The following is a 19,148-nucleotide window of genomic DNA, read 5'->3' as shown; positions in this document are numbered from 1 at the left end:
AGACCAATGTACTTTTAAACAAAAAGGTCCTGGAGAGAAAACCAAAAACCTTGCTGTTTCTCTGAAAATTAATGTATTCTTTAATTGTGCTTGCTGGTAGGACACAATACCCTCAAAATATTTGCTATTGGTGATGATGGACTCTTGCTCAAAAAGTACATTTTGCAGCAGTACAACTGTGCTGTTAACTCTAAAGTTCCGAATCTGCATAACCTGATCTCAAATTGACACCCATTTCTGTATCTCAGTGGTTTCCAAACTGAGAAACAGGAACACAATTTTGATATTTCAGTCGATTTATTTTATTACGTGACTTAAACATTAGTATACAAAGCAAAACACTCATGGCTCCAACAGAAACCATGAAAAGTCAAGTAATAATTCGGCAATCATCAATAAACATTTCTCTTTAGGTGATCTTATGTATCAAAACAAAATTGTCAAGCTGTATCACTGTTTGAAAAACAAGAAATTAAGGCAATGTAAATCCATTATAATTAGCTTAGGATGTTCACCTTGTCAGGCTTGGTGTAAGACCTCTAAAGACTATTTGCCAAAGTGTGATGAAGTTACTATTGCCAGAATAGCAATATTTGCTCATTGCATCAAAGGGAGCTTAATGGCACCACTAGCATCTAGTAATAACCTGCACTAAAAAATGTCATAAGCAGTTTTGAGAGTAGGGTCAGGAAACCAGAACATCCCCCTCCCAGGTGGCTGTTTCCTCCATGCTACACCACACTTTCTCTTGCTCCCTCTCTCTCTCTGAAGCCTGCCCTGTGTACCATGACATAGGTTAAGGGAAGAGTGAAGGTTCACTTCAGTGAGAAGTGGATGATTTCCATCAGTATCCTCAGTTGGAGGAGAGCAGTGAACCTCCACCTGCCATTTTCTGAGCAAATGACCTGAAAACTAAGCTATTTCATGAAGCTACAGCAGTATCATCACCACATCTCTGAAGACTGTAATTAGCATAAACATGGTTTCATTAGGAAATTGAGTAACTATACGGTCTGCTGATTTTCATCTAGAATTTTTTAACCTGCTCCCCTGTTTAAATCCAATCTGACAGAGAAATAAAAGTCTAGTGATAATTATATTTCCACAAGATACATGTAAATGAGTAATTAGCATACAAAAATTCAAACCAGAACAGCCATTAAGTGACTTTGTTTTGAAAGCCACTAACCAGCCAACATGTGTCATTCAGAACAGGCATGCATGCAAATATTGTGCATCTCTCAGTCAACTAGTAACAAGGACACGACAAGAAGATGACATTGCAATTGGGGAAGAGTGTTAAGTGAACACAGAGAACAAAACTGGAAGTGCAAGTGGTGCAAAAGAAGGTCATAAAGAATATAATACTTAGATTGCAGTTCTGGTGGAATACATGTCCTTGAACAACTGAGGACAATTTGGTGCCAAGAGGCTTTGCTAAGAAAACAAGAATACGCTGAGATTTTTAATAAGCATTAATATGCTCAATTAAATCAAGATCATAGAACTTCAAAGCAAGCAGTATAAGGCCTACAGTTCTGCAAGTAATTTAATTGTGTAAACTTTAATCATACCTCAAGCTGCAAGAGCTAGACATGTCTTTTGTGGTTTTCTCTCCCAGACTTCAGTACCTAAGTTGCACTATTTTGGATCCAGTCCTAAGGGTTCTGTATATAATCAAATCCTAAATAACTCTACTAATCTAAACTAGGTGACAACCAGGAAGTGATTTGGCAAAAGCAGTACAAATATAAACAAAAACCTTCTAGTAAGCATGCTATGCAGAAAAACGTCTTCCTTACATGAGTTTTAGTCTTATGATTTTGTGCAGTTTATACTTTTTCTCCTAGTGTTTTTCTTCAACCAATATTTTAAATTTGACACAGACCCACAAGTATAGTTCTAAAATGACCTTTTTGTAAGCTTTGGAATATCCACGTTCCATTCAAGAGATGCTTGATACATTCTTGCCCTGGTTTCCTTTGTGTAATGTTGATGAAATAACACAAACTCACAACAAAAATACTCTTCTGTAGAATATAAGGAAAGACCTGAAGAAAACACTTCTATTCAATGGATAGAATAGAATTCTATTCTATACAACAGATGAATAGGTTTAGTGAAAATAAGTTTATGTATGTGTGGGCATATATACACATACACAATATGTGTGTGTATATATATCATATATATATATATATATGATATATATATACACACACACACACACACACAGACACCACATTACATTCAACCGTTGTTGCAATTTAAGGTTTTTAAATTAAACAATTAAACAGCATGGTATTAAGACATCCAGCTATTCCTACAGTTAAAGAAAGATAAAGGAAAAAGATAAGTACAGCAGTATACACGATGCTAGCGTGCAAATACATTTTCACTTCATTCATTATTCTTCATCTCACTATAACATGTAGCAACTCAGAGCAGCTTCTTACTAACACGGTTGTCTAGGTTTACTAGCCAAGATTTCTTTCTTACACCTCTCTCTGCTCTGGCATTCAATAATGACTATTTGTTCCTCAGCATCCATGTAATTTTTGTAATATTCTTCAGCATTATACTATTGAATTTTTCATTTCTGAAGTATTCCTCTGCATTAAAAGCAGAGTTTAAAATGACTAGACTTCATAACTGATACTGCATTTAAAGATGCTTAGAATTATTCTTCATACTAAAACAGAAATCCCAACCTTCTGTGAGTGAGCTTCAGTGATGCTGCTCTCTTCATTTCCCTTACTCCTCATGGACATTACCTCCCCAAAGCTACTTTCTTCCAGTCCTTGCACCTGTCACCTCTGTAAGACACCGAGGTTGAAGGACTTGAGAGGGAAGACATAATCAGGGCAGAAGGAGCTCTGGATCTGGAAAGAGCTCTGGAAAGAACAGTAACCTGCATGGCTGCGGATGGCCAGAAGAGGGAAAAAAAAAAAAAAATACAGTAGGAAGGGGGAATTACATACAGGAGAAAGAGGAAAAAAAATGAAAGTGGTTGTAGGTGTGTAGTGTGAAATGGAGAACAGTGACAAGATAAAAGACCAGTTAGAAGTCCCATCCTGTTGCTGCTACTGCTTTCTTCTCCAGGAAAGAAGAGCCAGTAGGAATGGGCAGGACAACCACCATACTCACATTTCACCTGAAAAGAGGAGGGATGATTGCAGCAATTTCCTAGCCTACAATAGGAAACATTCCATGTACTTATTCTCTCTCTCTCTCTCTCTCTCCCCCCACACTGTATGAGCAATGAGCATGTACTCTATATTAATTTGCAATATTACACAAAACATTAGCAAGAACAGAGATTTCTTTGCACAGCTCATGTTTCAGATAAGTGACAAGTTTTCATCAGCTGTAATAAAATTGGCAGCCTCTATCTCATGCAAGGGTATGGTCTGATTTTACAGTAATTATAGTCAGGATGATTCAACACATTCCTAAAGCTAAAGACAAAGCTACTCAAAGCTGTAGCTAGACTACAGCTTTCTTTATCTATGCTGTGGCAAGTAATGGTTCAGTAGAGTAGTATGTCATCTTCAGGATATCATTAATAAAGCAAGACCTTATTGTACTAATAACTGCCTCTGCAACACGGGATATGCTACACATAACTAAACTTAAAATAATTTCGTGAAAGATGACTTTTACATTAGTTCTCTTTGATAGGCCAAAGAGGGAGATTTTCAAAATTAGACAGAAGAGTAAGGCCACAGATTCTGAGATTTAGTTGATGTTTAAATATTTGAACGTTCTTTTGAACATTTACCTGTAACACATTCTAAATTTCTGTTGTGTCACACACATAATCCAGGAGTAGCTTTACAGAAACTGATTCAGCAGCAGGTTATATGCACGTACAAGTAATATGACAATTTTATTTAATTTTCACTCCCACTTATCTTCTAAATACATTTTCATATTCAGAATAATACATTTCTAAAAGGAAACAAGATTACAAGATTCACAGACATTGGTTAAAATGGGTTGCATTAAGTAAAAATTAGCACTCCATCTTCTAGGAGATATACTTTATAAACATCAGTGCAGCCAAGTATTTTATATTTTTATATATATATATATAAAGTCACACAGATATATAGATATAGATATTTGCAATTTTCTCCTAAATTGTTCAGGAAGAAGATTCTGCATACTCTTCTACCATACATCAAACAATGTCTACAGTAAAAAACATATTCCAAGTGATAAAATAAGCTTAATCAAGTACCCTGAAGGCTGAGATAAATCAATGTCATTTCTTGCAACTAATCTCCAGAACTGACAAAAAGAACTATGTAAAGTAATTACACTGCAAGTTATATGTGCTTGCTTACAGCTGCACAGCAGTATTATTCAGCAATAAATTAATCTCATGCTGGTCTTGTATGTTGCTAGAATCCCCCATAAATGCAACAGAGAACTTGCAGACAGGTTTCTCCCACATTTAATTCAACCAGATCTTCATTAGTGTTTTATAAAGATCCTCTAAATATATTTTATCTTTATTATTATTATTTATTAAAAACAAACTCCCAATCTCTCCCACTTAATGCTGTTCAGGTTGCATCCAAAAGCAATGTTGGAGCGTGGGAACTCACTTGTTTTTGCATGAAGCCAAAACAGAAAATGCACTTCAAGAATATACATAATGCATTGCAATCAGTAGTGAGCATTAAACCTACAGGAAAGCCTCCATAAATCTTAAGGTGTGGGCATTGGTTCCTTAAAACCAACTATTTCATTCCACAGATTTGCTTCTACTTCACCACCCCTCCCCAGTAGCTAAGGTAGTCACGTCCTTAGATTCCAATGTATTTTGCACTTTAAACAGGATATAGAATTACAAAAATATGCAGAATACTATGTGTACACTATAAATTATTTCAGCATATTCTCTTAATGCAAATGTTCCAAGTTATATTTACTCTAACAGTTGAAGTTATGCTAATATAACAAAAGAGCTGATGATATAATTTTCCTACAGACCTATCTAAAGTATTAATTTTATATAACTGAAAAAATAATTGAGAACCTTGATCTATAATTTTCCCCCAAATGGTCAATTTTCTTTGTTATACCACGTCTCTAGTTTTTCTCCCAAGAGAATACTTGTCCACAGCTTTAATGTTTTTCTTGATTAAATAACCTGAAGCCACTCAGCTGACCAAGCAAAAAGAAAAGCCAAAACTTTAAGCCTGTGTGTGTAACAAATAGTACTGAAATAGTTAGCACAATTTTAAGTGTTTTACCAGATCACGTCGCTCAGGAAAACCCACAGAGTTATACAAAAGTAGTAATAAGGAACTGTTTTAAACCCACAGAAGCAAGGGCTTTCCAAATAGGAATGAAGAGCCATACTCAACCAAACCTAACACAGTAGGCATTCCAGCAGGAATGTACAGGAATAGATTTCCAAACATTCAAATCAAATTTCACATCTAAAGAAAAAAGAAAAAAAGCCCAAAGATGAGGGTTTAAAAGCCATCCACTCCATTGTAATACTGAGCAATTTTTCTTTCCATTTCTGAATGAAACAGATGACTTTGGATTCAACTTTATAGAATAGTTACATAAGACATATAAGACTACAAACCTAAATTCTCTCATGAGATTCAACAAACTAGCAAGAGGAACCTATCATTCGTTTACATAGAAAGTAAGTTGCACATTCTGTATATTTTGTCATTTGGTTTCAAGTACTAAAAGCACAAACAAGAAAACTGATTGAGAAATGGCAAATCCAAGCCAATTTTCTGAAAAATATGGCTCTCCTCAGTTCCCAGCACCTTGTACTGGTTTACCTTCTAATGGCATTTTCTAAAGGCTATGAATTCATGATTCCTCCCTGATGATTTTTACCTGCAAGCCTTCAGGATGCAACAGTGTATTTCCATCATGACATACTTGGGCATGATATATTAACATAAAAGTGACTGAAAATCAGGCTGAAAGGAGAAAAACAGTTCAAGATCATCTACTCTTCAAGTATGTTAAGCCCACGCTATAAATTATTATAGCAGTATAGCATTATGCTATTTGCTCACAAGACTTGATTTCAATCTCTTGCTAAGCCTACAGGACTGACTTTGATTTCAAGTGTTAGATTCAAGTAACATGGAAAGCAATTATGGCACAGTTTAAAATGGACCATTTTTCAAGAGGATACATAAATGTTCAAGTATAAAAAAATCAAACATTTATTCAAAACGTTAAAAAAAAAAAAAAAAAAGCCCAGGTTTCCATGGGCATTTCACAGTAGAAGAAATTTCACATAATATGCCACTATGTGCAGATTGTTTTCTTTCTAAAGGCCCTGTTCTAAAATAAAATAAATAAAAAAAAAAAAAATAAACCATTGCTTGGCTTAAGGCTGTTTTATGGCTACTTTACACAACATACTCTGAAATGGAAGAAAATAATTTTCATAGCAGGAGAAAAAAAAAAAAAAGATTGACAGCCTCCCTATAAGAGCAATAAACTCTTAGATAATAGAGTGAATAAAATCTGTACTCCTATCACTTCCAATTTATTCCTTTCTCACATAATCTTTTGGGTCAAGAAACTGTACAAGGCCCTTTATCTCACCTTCTTCTTCAACTTGCACATCTAAGAAGCTTATAGCTACCTCTACTTGTAAGAAACCCTATTTATACACAGTGCAGTTATAAACAGTGAAGGAGAACAATAGGAATAGGAATTTACTCTGAGAATAGCCTTCTGCTGTTGTAAAAAAGTTTGGTTGTTGGGGGTTTTTTTTGATAGATTTGGTTTTGTTGCTGTAACTTTTTTTTATATATATATTTTGCTTTTAATTGTAATAACAATGATGATATCAGTAAATACACAAATGATAAACTTCTTGTTCCCATGTCAGGAGCAGAATATTGGAGGAATATGTAGCCCCTAGTGTAAGAAATACACTCAGAACACTATATAACAATTTTGGCCCTTGGTAAAAAAAGAATACAATAAGATGCTAGAATAGGTTATAAGACTTATTAGAATTTTACAGATCCCTTTATTTCCCCATGCAAGAACTGAGTGTTAAATTGGTTTCCTCTTTGTCATGGAGTATTTTGAGATATCAAAATTCAGTATGAATGTTAAATAACATCTACATTATTACTTCAACAAATCAGCATGGAAAAGCCTTCTGTTTTCTAAACAGCATGTTAAAAATGCAGGTCAAAAATATGGAAAGTATTAAAAGCTATAAAAATGGCTAGCAGATTACAAACATTGTAAATATTTACAATTAATGGTTCCTATTGAACTGCAGTATTACAGTCTGGCCCAAGTAAGGCAAAGGGTAAGATACACTGCCCTGCTAGCAGGCTTGTTCAGTCATTCCTACTGCTGCTTGCTTTCCACAAGAGAATGAATGAGATCTTGTCTGCAGACATGCCTTTATCACACAGAATTAGGTCCTTGTGGTACTATCAGTATACAGCAATATATAAACCTTATTTTGGCAGATCTGATGGACTGATCTACTATGAACTTCTGGAATCACTGCTGTGCTTCGGCCTTCATTGAGGTCAAAAACTTCCAATGCTCGGTTGCTGCCAGCTGTAAGAACAATATCTGCAAAGTTCTCTGTGTTAAAGCAAAATTGATCTAAATAAATTAAAGCATATATATATATATATTTGTGTATATATATATATAACACATAAAGGTTCTGTTGTATTTAGTGCTTTACATGCAAAAATCACAAATCTTAGCCATAAAAAAAATACAAAGGCTTAACTTTGGTATCACAAAAAATATGGTATTTCTACACTAATAGAAAAAGAGTAGTAAAAAAGAAAGAATCAAATGTTAATTACTTTAACTGAAATTCTTTCCTTGTCATTAAATCCAAAGTTGTTTGTTGTTTTTTTAAAAAAATAATAATTTGTTAAAAAAGATACAAGAGTAGAAATCATTTACTGCTGAAAGGCTGGTAATCTCCATTGTTGAAGCCATGAGAAATTTCTGGATCAATTTGCAAAAAATTCTCTGTTTGTATCTGAAAAAAATATCAAATGAATGCTAGCGTTAATGAAATAAGTAATGATATGTGGCCACCAGTAAAATCCCATTGGAATTACAAAACAAAGCAAAATGCTTTATTTTATTATTAAAATTAAAGCCACAGATCTTTTTACTTGTTGCTGAATTCTATTAAATTTGGTAACTAAACTATTTCAGATGAAAAGAAACATGATATTCATACATATAAGACAAATCTGTGATCAACATCACTCTGCCAGGCAGTGTCAACACGCCACCAGAAATCAAAATTTCCATATTGTATTCCAAATGCAGACACTTCTATGCATTAAAATAATTCCAATGAAACTGTAAGTACTATAGTTCCATTTTAGTGTATCTAACAAACGTCCATGGGTGGCACACTTACAGGAATAATTTCTTTTCTGAGACAATCAAAGAGTGTTTCAGGTCTTTGAACTAATGGCTAAAGCTCTAAGGAACCAAGCTTAGAACATTCATATTATCATACTGCTGAACTTGGTCTACACTGTCCATTTTATTAAGAAGTCTAAAGTGATTTAAAGTTGTTTGCATGAATATAGTGATCTTGTTAAATATTAACAGATGTACCTGAAATTAACACTCTTCTATTTATCAACAGCATGCTAAATTTTAAATCCACTTACCATGGCCTTTTCTTCGCCCATCTATAAAATGTGCTAGCTAGTAGCTTCACATTTCATCGTAGTAGACATTATATAATGGCTTTAAAATGCAATGTTTCTTTTACTGGAAGGCAGTTTCCTTCATTTTAACTTAATTTTAAATTGCCGTTTCTTATCTTTAAAGTAACACATGAAACTAACTATAAAAATGAAATGATAACCTCACAGATATTTTGTTCTGCTCAAATTCTTGTGCAAATTAAAGGTAATTAAGAACTTTAAAGAAATTAAACAGAATAATTTACCCTTCTTTATATCAGCATACGCAACTGCTGATGACAGTGGAAATTCAACAGTAATTTTGGAGAACATAAATAAACTTGTTTAGATGGTGAATAATTTTGAGATTAATCATAGTTGTAGAAGTAAAGAGATCTGTATTCTATTCCCAGAGCCGCAGTAAATATCCTCTATGACATTTATAAAGAAATTTTTTTTTTTTATTTCCACTTCTTAATTCCAGTTTTAAAGCTGAACCAATATTTAACCTCTTAACTAAGTTGTTGTGGTGCTTCACTAATTCATACTTATGGGTAGTTCTTTGAAAGCTCTAGGCAGAGAAACACTGATTTGTTATTGTATTGTCTTCATATTTGAAATACAGTAACAGTTAATTGGTTAGCCAGATGGCATTGCCATGCTCTGCTAATTAAAAGTATAAAGCACACTTCAGGAGTTAGATGTAGCTTTTCCTTGATTCAGCTCCATTCGAGCATTCTTCCAAACTTGACTCAGAAGGTAGAATTAAAAAGTTGTGAGAAACAAAAGGAATGACACAGCATTTCATAAATGAAATGCTGGGAAATGAACTGGAAGGAAGCCACAAGAAAATGTCAAAGCAAATTAACCTTCAGTACTTTTTTTTTTTTTTTTTTTTAATAGATGCATATAACCAGGCCTCAGACTAGTTTGTGGATTTGTTGTAATGTCTACAATTATGTTTGCTCTTTTAGCATTACTAACATCTGAGCGAGTCTAATTGCATATTTTTGAGTTAGTGTTAATCCATCAAGGAATACTGAGAACATGGCAATAACAGAAGTGTTGATATAAGCACAATCCTACACACATTAACAGCTTTATATCAGGATATTACACACTTCTAACAAAGTAATTTCAGAAACACAGAGGAAGATCAGTGCCGAAGTCCTTGCAAAACTTCATGGATGGGTTCTATGTCTATACCACATTCTACGTCTAGCAACTGAACTAGCTAGTTTAAAGGTAGTTCAGACCAGTCTTTTACATCTAAAACCATACAAGTAAAAGCCACAGCAACTGCCTCAATTAAGGATTTTGACAATAAACATGAGTTAAAGGATCACAAGCGCCAGTGGATTAACAGTAAAACCAGGGAGGTCACTGAAAATGACAATTAATCAACTATTTTGAACCATTTACAAACCAAAATCAGATTCAGTACTGTTCAGTATCACAAATGGACACTACTCACAGTATCGACTAATAGAAATAAGATTACAACTACAAAGTCTATTTGCCTTCTATTGAAGATCTATAGTGGTAATATAAAACAAAGCAAAATATCTCTTCAATGTTTTTTAAACGCTATTGTGTCTAAACAGATACATTTATACGTGAGCATACACAATACTGCTGAAAGCCAGCAAGAGCAAAAGAAGAGCTGAGAGACTTAGTAAAAGGGTAATAAAACACTTCAGCTACAATTATGAACTAAAAGATCAGAAAAAGTGTATCATACAGATTTAATACAAAAAAATGATTCCAGATCAGAAAGAAGAAGCCACTTAATGATCAATAGAACAGTGTAAGTAAAAAGTACACGAAGAATGCCTAACCATGAAGAAACAAAAGGGAAAAATAAGTTAATAGAAGAAGTAATTAGATACAACATAAAAGGTAGAAAGCCAGTGAAAGTGATGAAAGCAATCCACTTCCATTTAACATAAAAGGTAGGAGACAGAGCATATTGGAGTCCCTGAAAGAAAATGTATTTAGAAATACTCCCATAACAGAAGGAACTGCAATAGCTATTCAAAGGTGACTTAATATATTAATGCACAGTAAAATGTAAACAGACAGAAAGTAAAGTTCAGAAGGTCCCCAACTATTAAAAGCAATAGAAATATTATTTGCACCAGATAATGTATGCACTATAAAAATAGACATTCCCTTTTTTTAATTATGCAAGAATAAAGACCTTTTACTATTAGCTTTTACTATCTGTTTAATTCTTTCTTCTATAATATTTTTCCTAAGATAGCCTCTTTCCTCTACCAAACTATCCTATCCCCCTTATCCCCTCCCAGAAAAAAAAAAAAAAAAAAAAAATCAGATCAAACAGTATTTCATGTATTTTCAATGCTCTGTTAACGAAAGATTTAACTCACTGTTTTAAGTCGTCCTTGGTTGTGTCTACATGGAAACTTAATAGATGAAATTCAGCTCCACAACACAGCAATATAAATGCATCCATAAAATAAAACTGTGCAAAGCGTATAGCCTTATGAAACATACCTTTGCCCTGTTAAAAAAAATATATTAGTAAGAACAGATTCTAAGACACTGAATATTTTTTGTTTGAGATACCTGGTGCTAAAACATAATCTCCCTGTTAATCTGACCACATGACAGAAGGTTAACCTGATACGTAGTGGCCCTTCCTAGTTTTTATGTCTATTAATCTCAAAACAAAGTTTTCATTCTGCTTAAATGAGTTGGCAGTATAATTGATAGCAATAGTTTATAGCCAATTAAATGTAATACAATCTAGCCTCAGACACTAAACTTCCATCCAAACTCTGGAGTAGACTAAAATGAAGCAGAGATGAGCCAAGGCAAATAGAAAACACATAGCAGACATTAAAACCAAAACTTCCTGACATACCTACTAGACTTGGCTACCGGGCTTTTTTCACAAATTGTCATGATGAAAGCCTAATTTGAAGTCAAGGGAGTCCACCTGGATCGTAGTATCAGTCGGAATGACAACCAGTCAGTAGCTCTGAAAATCAGGCCATATGTTCTTTCTACGGAACCATTACAAGTAGATGAAAGTGCAAAATAGTGTCCTCTGAACTAACCTAACAGGAGTTTCTAGTTACCAGAATTAGGGCAGGTTCATTCTTGCAGACTGACCAGACCCTTACGGTTCTGTCTTCTGATGCAGAAACTAACCGCTTCTTGTCATGACTCCAGCCAACAGAGTTAACTGCACCATCATGACCTAATAAAAATAATAATGAAAATATCATAAAGCCCATTTCTTGCATTTATACATTTCTCCAGAGTTAATCATATTGTTTCAATATAGTTATACACAATATTAAAATTCGTTTTAAATACAGGCTTCAAATGGCTGAATTAAAGCTAGTAACAGTAAACCACTCATTGATTGTTTTTTTATTCCATCAAAATATATGGAAAAAAGTATCTCTTATTAATAATCAAAGTTCACTAAATGAAATAAGATCAGAGAAATATCAAGATATTCTACCTGAAATCTCATACGCATTTGTAAGATATTGTCTCCATTGCTATAAGGGGGCTTTTATGAAAGCTTTATAACATAAAAAAAACATTTAAGTTTTAAAGACATTAACATTTTAAAAGAATACAAACTAGTAGCTAAATTTTCTTCAGCTTCCTGTAATTCAGATTTGACTCAGCTAGAACTACAACATGGTGCTAGACAAATACAGAGCAAAGAAACATACTTATGAGTTAGCAACAAAAACATATTTACAGATCTTTGCTGCCACAGTGATATTAATAAATTTTATCCCCACACCAGACTGAATAAGAAGTGCTTAGTGGTTATAAGGCTGCTGTCATTAATAGTGAGCCTTTCTGCTACAATTGTTGTACTTTTCTTTTTCATTAAATATTGACTGTCTCAGAGTTATATTAGCCCTGAATTGGATTACAATTACTCCATAATGGGGGGGGGGAATGGACCCTTCCATGGAAAACAGAAGCTTGACCATCAACCTGTAATACTTCTAATCAGTACTCCTAATGTCTGGAAAAGCTTTCTTTTTATTCACAGAGACCTAAATGCCAGTCTGAAAGAGACTACCCAGACAAGGATGTTAAGAGAATAGTTTCATTTGGTTTCATCCTCTTGTTGACAGAGTGAATGAAACAACTATCAACGACAACATCGCTACCAAATATTTCAAAATGTAGCTAGGATGGTCAAGGTCCAGAGCCCTATGATCTGCTGCAATGGCCAAACGGCAAACAGGATGATTTTCATATAAGACTACAGCTTTTTGCGCCTGCCTGCTAGCCCGTATTTGGTTCATGGAGAGGCCTGAAGAACAGTATTTAGTCCGCAATATTGATGATCATGTATTATTTTGCTCTGACTGATAAGTTAACCTAATTGCTTCATCCCAGATTGCTTTGACTCTGCACAGTCCTAATAACAGAGATTTGGAAGACCAGCAAAACTGAATTCAGCAGCCCGGACCTTGTAATGCCTGGTTAATTTTTTTATCATGGGTCTGCAAAAAATGCACTTCTTTGGAAAGGTTCAGCCCAAAGTAAACTCATGGATCCCAGGAAGTTTACTCTAGCATCAAAGGGCTTCAGGATCTGAGTCAGGCTTCATATGAACCTTATTTGGAAGGCTAAACTTCCTGTGCTTAGGTACTGATTTTTCAGAGCTGCAAACAACCAGATATTGCAAAGGAAAACAATGTAATCAGCGGGATGATGATTTACAAGGAGAAAGTCAGAAAGGCAAAGCTAGTGAGTCCCAGAAGGATTCCCAAAAAAGTACAGAAACTCACCATGGCTATGGCAAATAAATACATATTCTAGAAGTCTCAGGCACAGAACAACTGATACTAACTTCAAAGTTCAGTGTTTTTAAGCAAGAAATATCAGCAGTTATAAAAGAATCAGCAATCTAACTTATCCACAAACAACACTCATTCTCATTTTTCAAAGTCATTGGGGGAATATTTTCAAGAAACATTCTTGAAATTCAGTTTTAAGGAAAAAGTTACAGTATTAGCCAACAGAAAAAATCTGAGTATTAGATGGTAATCAAATTTGATGTTAGACAGAATATGTATTAGATATAATCTGGAGGCCACTTAAGACCTTGCAAAAAGCTGCAATATTTTGTTTTATTCATTAGGTTTTTATTACTGAGCTAGCTGTTTTTGGAAAAACACAATGCAAGGGTTACTACAGCAGCTTCAACAGGACTATCTCATTAGTTAAATAAAAAATAATAACCTGTTCAAAAATTATGGCTTAAAGTATTATAGTTTCTCTATAACAGGAAAAAGACCTGGCAAGAATCAGACTTTACCATTTTGGTGTCACAAAGTTAAAAACAAGATCAGGAACTTACAAAGAAAGAACTTCAAAAGTCACAGACATCATCCAAAAGGTAAAATTGTTATATGCTTCTAAAATTATATTGACACTGATCAAAAAGATCAGAAAAGAAGAACATATATCCAAACTAAATTAAAAAACTTTGGCCCATACTATGCTCCTAATTTGTCCAGATGAAGTCTAAAAAAAATCTCATCTAAACTTAAAACATTCGAAGTTCTTATGCTGCCCTCTTGTGCACATTTTCTCTTTAGCCAATGGAAGATTTATATGAAATATTTTCATTTTAAATTACAGGAGAGCTAATCGATTTACCTCAGCAATTCAAATCTTCTATGCTAACATATAGCTACAGAAAGGTTTATAAACAAGATAATTTAATTCTCAATTACCAAAACCATAAAACTTTCACCAGAAAACTGCATGAGTACTGGGTAAGTAAGTATATATGTAAGTACTGTACTTATTTTTTCCCTTAAAGTAAAAGTTTATTTGGAGGCTTTGGTTTTGTAAACTCATTTGGAAGCCTTAAATTATCTGCATGAAAAAAAAAAGGGGGGGGGGGGGGAAGGAGGGGATAATACTGACTAAAATATACAAAACAGTTTTCCAAAGTGGTGAAACATGAGAAACTTTAGGAAAATCTGAGGTTTGGAAAATTGGAAAGGCTGTGTAAAAAGCTTAAGAATTTCTTCACTCTAGGTCCCCCAATCCCAAAGCAATGGGAAGATGATGCCAGCTGGCTTGCAAGAAGCCAGTAAGCTTCAAAACAGGCTTTACTCAGGGTTCCCCAGTCTTGAAACACATTGAGAAGGACAGCAGCTGGTTTTGTAAAAAGAGTTCTTCAAAAGGGCCGTGCTGGCTGTAACCCTTTTAAAGCTGGCCAACATCACCTGCACTTCACAATAGGACACAGACACCTGAAGAGCCAACACTAAGAGGAATGCAGAGACACTTAAAACTGTAACTGAGCACTTCAGGGAACAAAACTGAATAGATTAGGCTTAAAGTAAAACTGCTGCTGTTACACCACTCTTCACTGATGGAGCATTATAAAAGTGTTTTCAACTATCAGCAATATTCAGGTTTATTACTGCCTTGTTTTTGTTTGTTTGTTTGTTTGTTTAATAAAATACTTTTCATTTTCATTTCTCAATCAGAAAGCAAGATTTAAATTGCCATTGAGTGCAACTGAGTAGGAGTAATTCAAAGTTTTTACAGAAAAAAGAATATAATATAAATAATTTATAAATAAATTTATATATATAGTATATATAATAAATAATTTATTAATAAATTTATATATATGTATAAACTTCCAAACAAGGATTTTTAATGTAGATATATTTAAAGTGGTACTTAAAGAAGATAAAGTAGAAGATTTCATGATAATCTAAACTGTGCAGAACTACATGAATGAAATAAACAAGTAACTGATGGTCTGAAATTCCTTCTCCCTACAGTAGTGTCTCAGTTTACACTGGTTTTGAAAAGAACTGTGCACACAGGTTGCGTTCTTATGCTCCCGGAAGTGTAATGTGGATGGCACTTCTTTTCAGTAGTGCATCAGAAAAGAGAATGGAGAACAGAAAATTAAAGATATCAATGAAAGAAATTAAATAGCAGCTAGCAAAAACTAAGGAAATTAACAGCACAAAGCCAGTTGTCAGTAGAACAGTTTATAGATATATATATTTTTTTCTTTGCAAAACAATACAAAGAACTTGTACGTAACACCTTAATGACTGTCACTTTCTGTAGCACATAATCTCCATATCACATAATCTCCATATCACATACACCTTGGAATGGCTGACATGATCTGCACTGTGGCCACTAATGGAGGCAGTGTTAGTGATGATTTCCTCTTTGTGTGAGGTAATAGTTGAATATACACCTTATGGGCAGGGCAATAAGGTCTTTTTGGTCTTTTTTTCTCTTCCCCTCCCCCCCTCCCCCCCTATAAATCTATAAAGTTAAATAAATGTTTTTCTTCATGTAACACCAATTAATTTGAGTAAATTCATTGTGCAAGTCACAAACTGAATCCAGGAACAGTGTCTTGAGGTTTTATTTTATAGAAAGACAAAGCCTTTCATTATTAACGTATTTTGTTTTGTTTTGTTTTAAATGATCCCAAGTAGAAGAGAAGTTAAGCAGGTATAATCTTGATCTCCCTGGGAATATTTAGGCATAACACTTCAGCGCTACACTTACTCTGGGGAAAACATGTTGTCTCGTTAAGTAAGAAAAATCAAAATTCAAAGCACACCCAACTGGGCACATTTTAATAATAACAGTACTGAAGTCTGTGAATTAAAGAGAGATTAAAAAAAAGCAGAAGCATTAAAAAAAGCAGACTAAAAGCAGAAAAAAAAATTAAAGTCTACATGCAAGATGCTCCATGATTCTGTTTTTGCTGCTGGCAGTTTGGGCTTTGCCAAGGGTTTGATTTCAATTAACAAAAATATCTTGTGTTTGTCTCAATAAATATTATTCCTTGTGTTTGAAAACCATGATCTGGGAAAAGCCAAATAGTGTGGTTTCATCAATTTCTTATGTGATGAATTCATAGATGTATTTAATAGGAAACCAAAGATAACTTTCCAAGCCTAGCTGGCTTAAGAAGTCTGTTAACACCACAGCCTATGAAATATTACTATTTCATACAAAAGAGTCCTAAAATATGGCAGATGCCAGTTTAAAAAAAGTATTATCAATTTGTTTCAAGGATATCAATAATGTCAATCTTCTTAATAGTTCCTATTTTTAAACACACTTCATACTATGACTGAGCATCAATATTCATATTTTGTAATTTTTCCATGGACAGTGTTGTTTTTTTTCCACAGATTCTTCCACAAAATACAATTAAAGGTACTCAAAAAACAAACAAACAAAGGTTTTTACTTAGAAATAATTTTTGAAAATTGTTAAAAATACTGAAAATAGTCTGCTTTTATTCTAGATAAGGCCTACTAGTAAACAGCAGGCATTTTCCATTATGACCTTCCACAAAGTCAGTCTTGCTCTATGAATTTTAGTCATAACATTTACTGCTATAAAAAATTTGCCTATAGAAATTTAGAACTCTTAAAGGCTAATTTTAGAATGTAAAGTAATGCACAAATGTATGCACACATACAATTTACAGGCACGGGTTTCTCCATAGGAACAGTTCCTCCTATTTCAAATAGTTCAAATTTAGAAGTACGTAGTTTCACACCAATCACATAATTTGCCAAATCATCAGCCATTTTTTGGCTAATAATCTATTAGAATATATTACTGCAGTATACACAATATTTTTATTATTGCAATATATTGCTTTTCCTATTTCTACTTAACTATTGTAATACACATCCATACAACACCCACACATTGCAGATTGTAATATATACTGTGATACATTGCTACTATTTACCTCCCAGAAAACTGAGAAATTTGAAAAACTGGTGGGCAGTTCAATTCTAGAGCAAAATTAACCAGTCAGAGAAATAATTTATGCTTCCTGAATCAGAAGCATCTCCCACCCCCATTCTTCTCAGGGTAATGTAAGTAGAATTTTTTAATTAATACACCACTTTAGGTTAAACACAATTGTATACTATCCTTTTAATTATGTAATTCATAAGTTTACCTGAAAAAACATTACACGTATCGGTGAGATTGGCATCGAATATCAGTATAGTCTTGTCAACCAGCCCACAAGCCAGCTGCTCTCCATCCCCTATAAAGAGATTCTGATGATTTAAGTTTGAAAGCAACAAGGATATAATGTGCTGTTCTTTCATTCATAAAAATCACATGCCACTACAACAAAACACACACTAGGTATTCATTTCACATTTAAAACATTTTTTGTATGAATGTCATAAACTCACACTGCAGAATTTGGTAGGAATTTGTACACATATTAATTTATTTTGTTCCTGACATTCACACAATAGGTATTCATCACATGGCAGAAATTCACTTTTTACCAAAAGAAAAGTACTAAACGTTTTCAGTGCATAAATTTTTCGCAGTCATATAAATCTATTTTCTGACTTACACTCATTTTTCTGTATCTTCATATTAGAAGTTATGTCACCTTTTTATATGTATTAAAAAAGCACATATTAGTCACTCTCAATAACTTTTTAAAGACAATATAACATATTTTAAAGACCTATAACAATAACAGAACACATCTTACAATCATATGTTTCTTTTTTTACTCAAAAAAAAAAAAAAAAGATTTTGTTAAACCCTGTTATGTAAAAATGTTCCCTACTCAGATTAAGTAAAAGCGTATTTCCTTAAAATGTATTACCAAAACTATAGTGTTGTTTTTTTGATTGTTGTTTTTGTTTGTTTGGTTGGTTGGTTTATTTATTTACTTATTTATATTGTTTTCCTAAAAAGGAGCCTTTAATTCTAAGATCATGGAGCATTCCTACAAAAGATCTCTCTGCAACTGATTTCCTTCATGAGCCATAAAAATAATTTCTTCCAGGTCTTTAGGGAACACTTAGGGCTGAAGTATGTTTTAGAAGTTACTGATTGCATCTGGTTTGCTTTTATTTCTTGAAGATTAAAATTGTTCTTGTCCCCAAAATATTTATAAAGATACACATTTTTAAATACTTTGTATGCATTGTGGTTTGCAGAGTGTAGATTGATATATTTATATACTTGGTGATACATTTGATTGCTGAACTAGGAAGTTATTTTTGTATAGTATTATTTATATGGATTGGAAATGACTAAACCTATGACAAGACTCACTTCTCAAAAGCAGTTAAGAAAAATACTCTTCTTTGGATTATATTCAACAATTCTTTTTTAGCATGTTTATATATAAAAATTGAATATTTTTTACATAAAAAATAGAAGTATTCTGATTATTTTTAAAAAGAATTTCAGCCTCTAATACACTCTAACAACACTAAAAAAATGTCTCAGAAGATAAACTTCCGTAATGAAAGAATGTATTAGACTACTAATTTTCAAGTTGTAATGGAAAAGTGATAGAACAAGTCCAAAAGCAAACAAGATGTAAGTCAGAGAGGAATTACAATCCTTTTGCATACATGTAAGCAGCTTGCATGCATT

The 19,148-nt window shown here is 33.4% G+C and overlaps 1 protein-coding gene across 1 annotated transcript in view; it reads right to left on the bottom strand.

Moving 5' to 3' along the window:
- WDR27 (WD repeat domain 27) overlaps positions 1-19,148 on the bottom strand; it is a gene marked incomplete at both ends in the record, with an annotated part of 119,164 nt that overhangs the window by 80,402 nt on the left and 19,614 nt on the right. Inside the window, 5 exons of the mRNA XM_084284414.1 lie at positions 7,478-7,599; positions 7,929-8,026; positions 11,087-11,220; positions 11,801-11,922; positions 17,692-17,781. Of these exons, the coding sequence (XP_084140540.1) occupies positions 7,478-7,599; positions 7,929-8,026; positions 11,087-11,220; positions 11,801-11,922; positions 17,692-17,781 (566 nt within the window). The remainder of the gene's footprint in view (positions 1-7,477; positions 7,600-7,928; positions 8,027-11,086; positions 11,221-11,800; positions 11,923-17,691; positions 17,782-19,148) is intronic.

Source organism: Netta rufina (assembly GCF_964035555.1).
Source record: "Netta rufina genome assembly, chromosome: 3".
In the NCBI taxonomy this organism is placed as follows: domain Eukaryota; kingdom Metazoa; phylum Chordata; class Aves; order Anseriformes; family Anatidae; genus Netta; species Netta rufina.
Note: the sequence above shows the minus strand (reverse complement) of the source record. Positions and strands in the feature narration are given on the sequence as shown.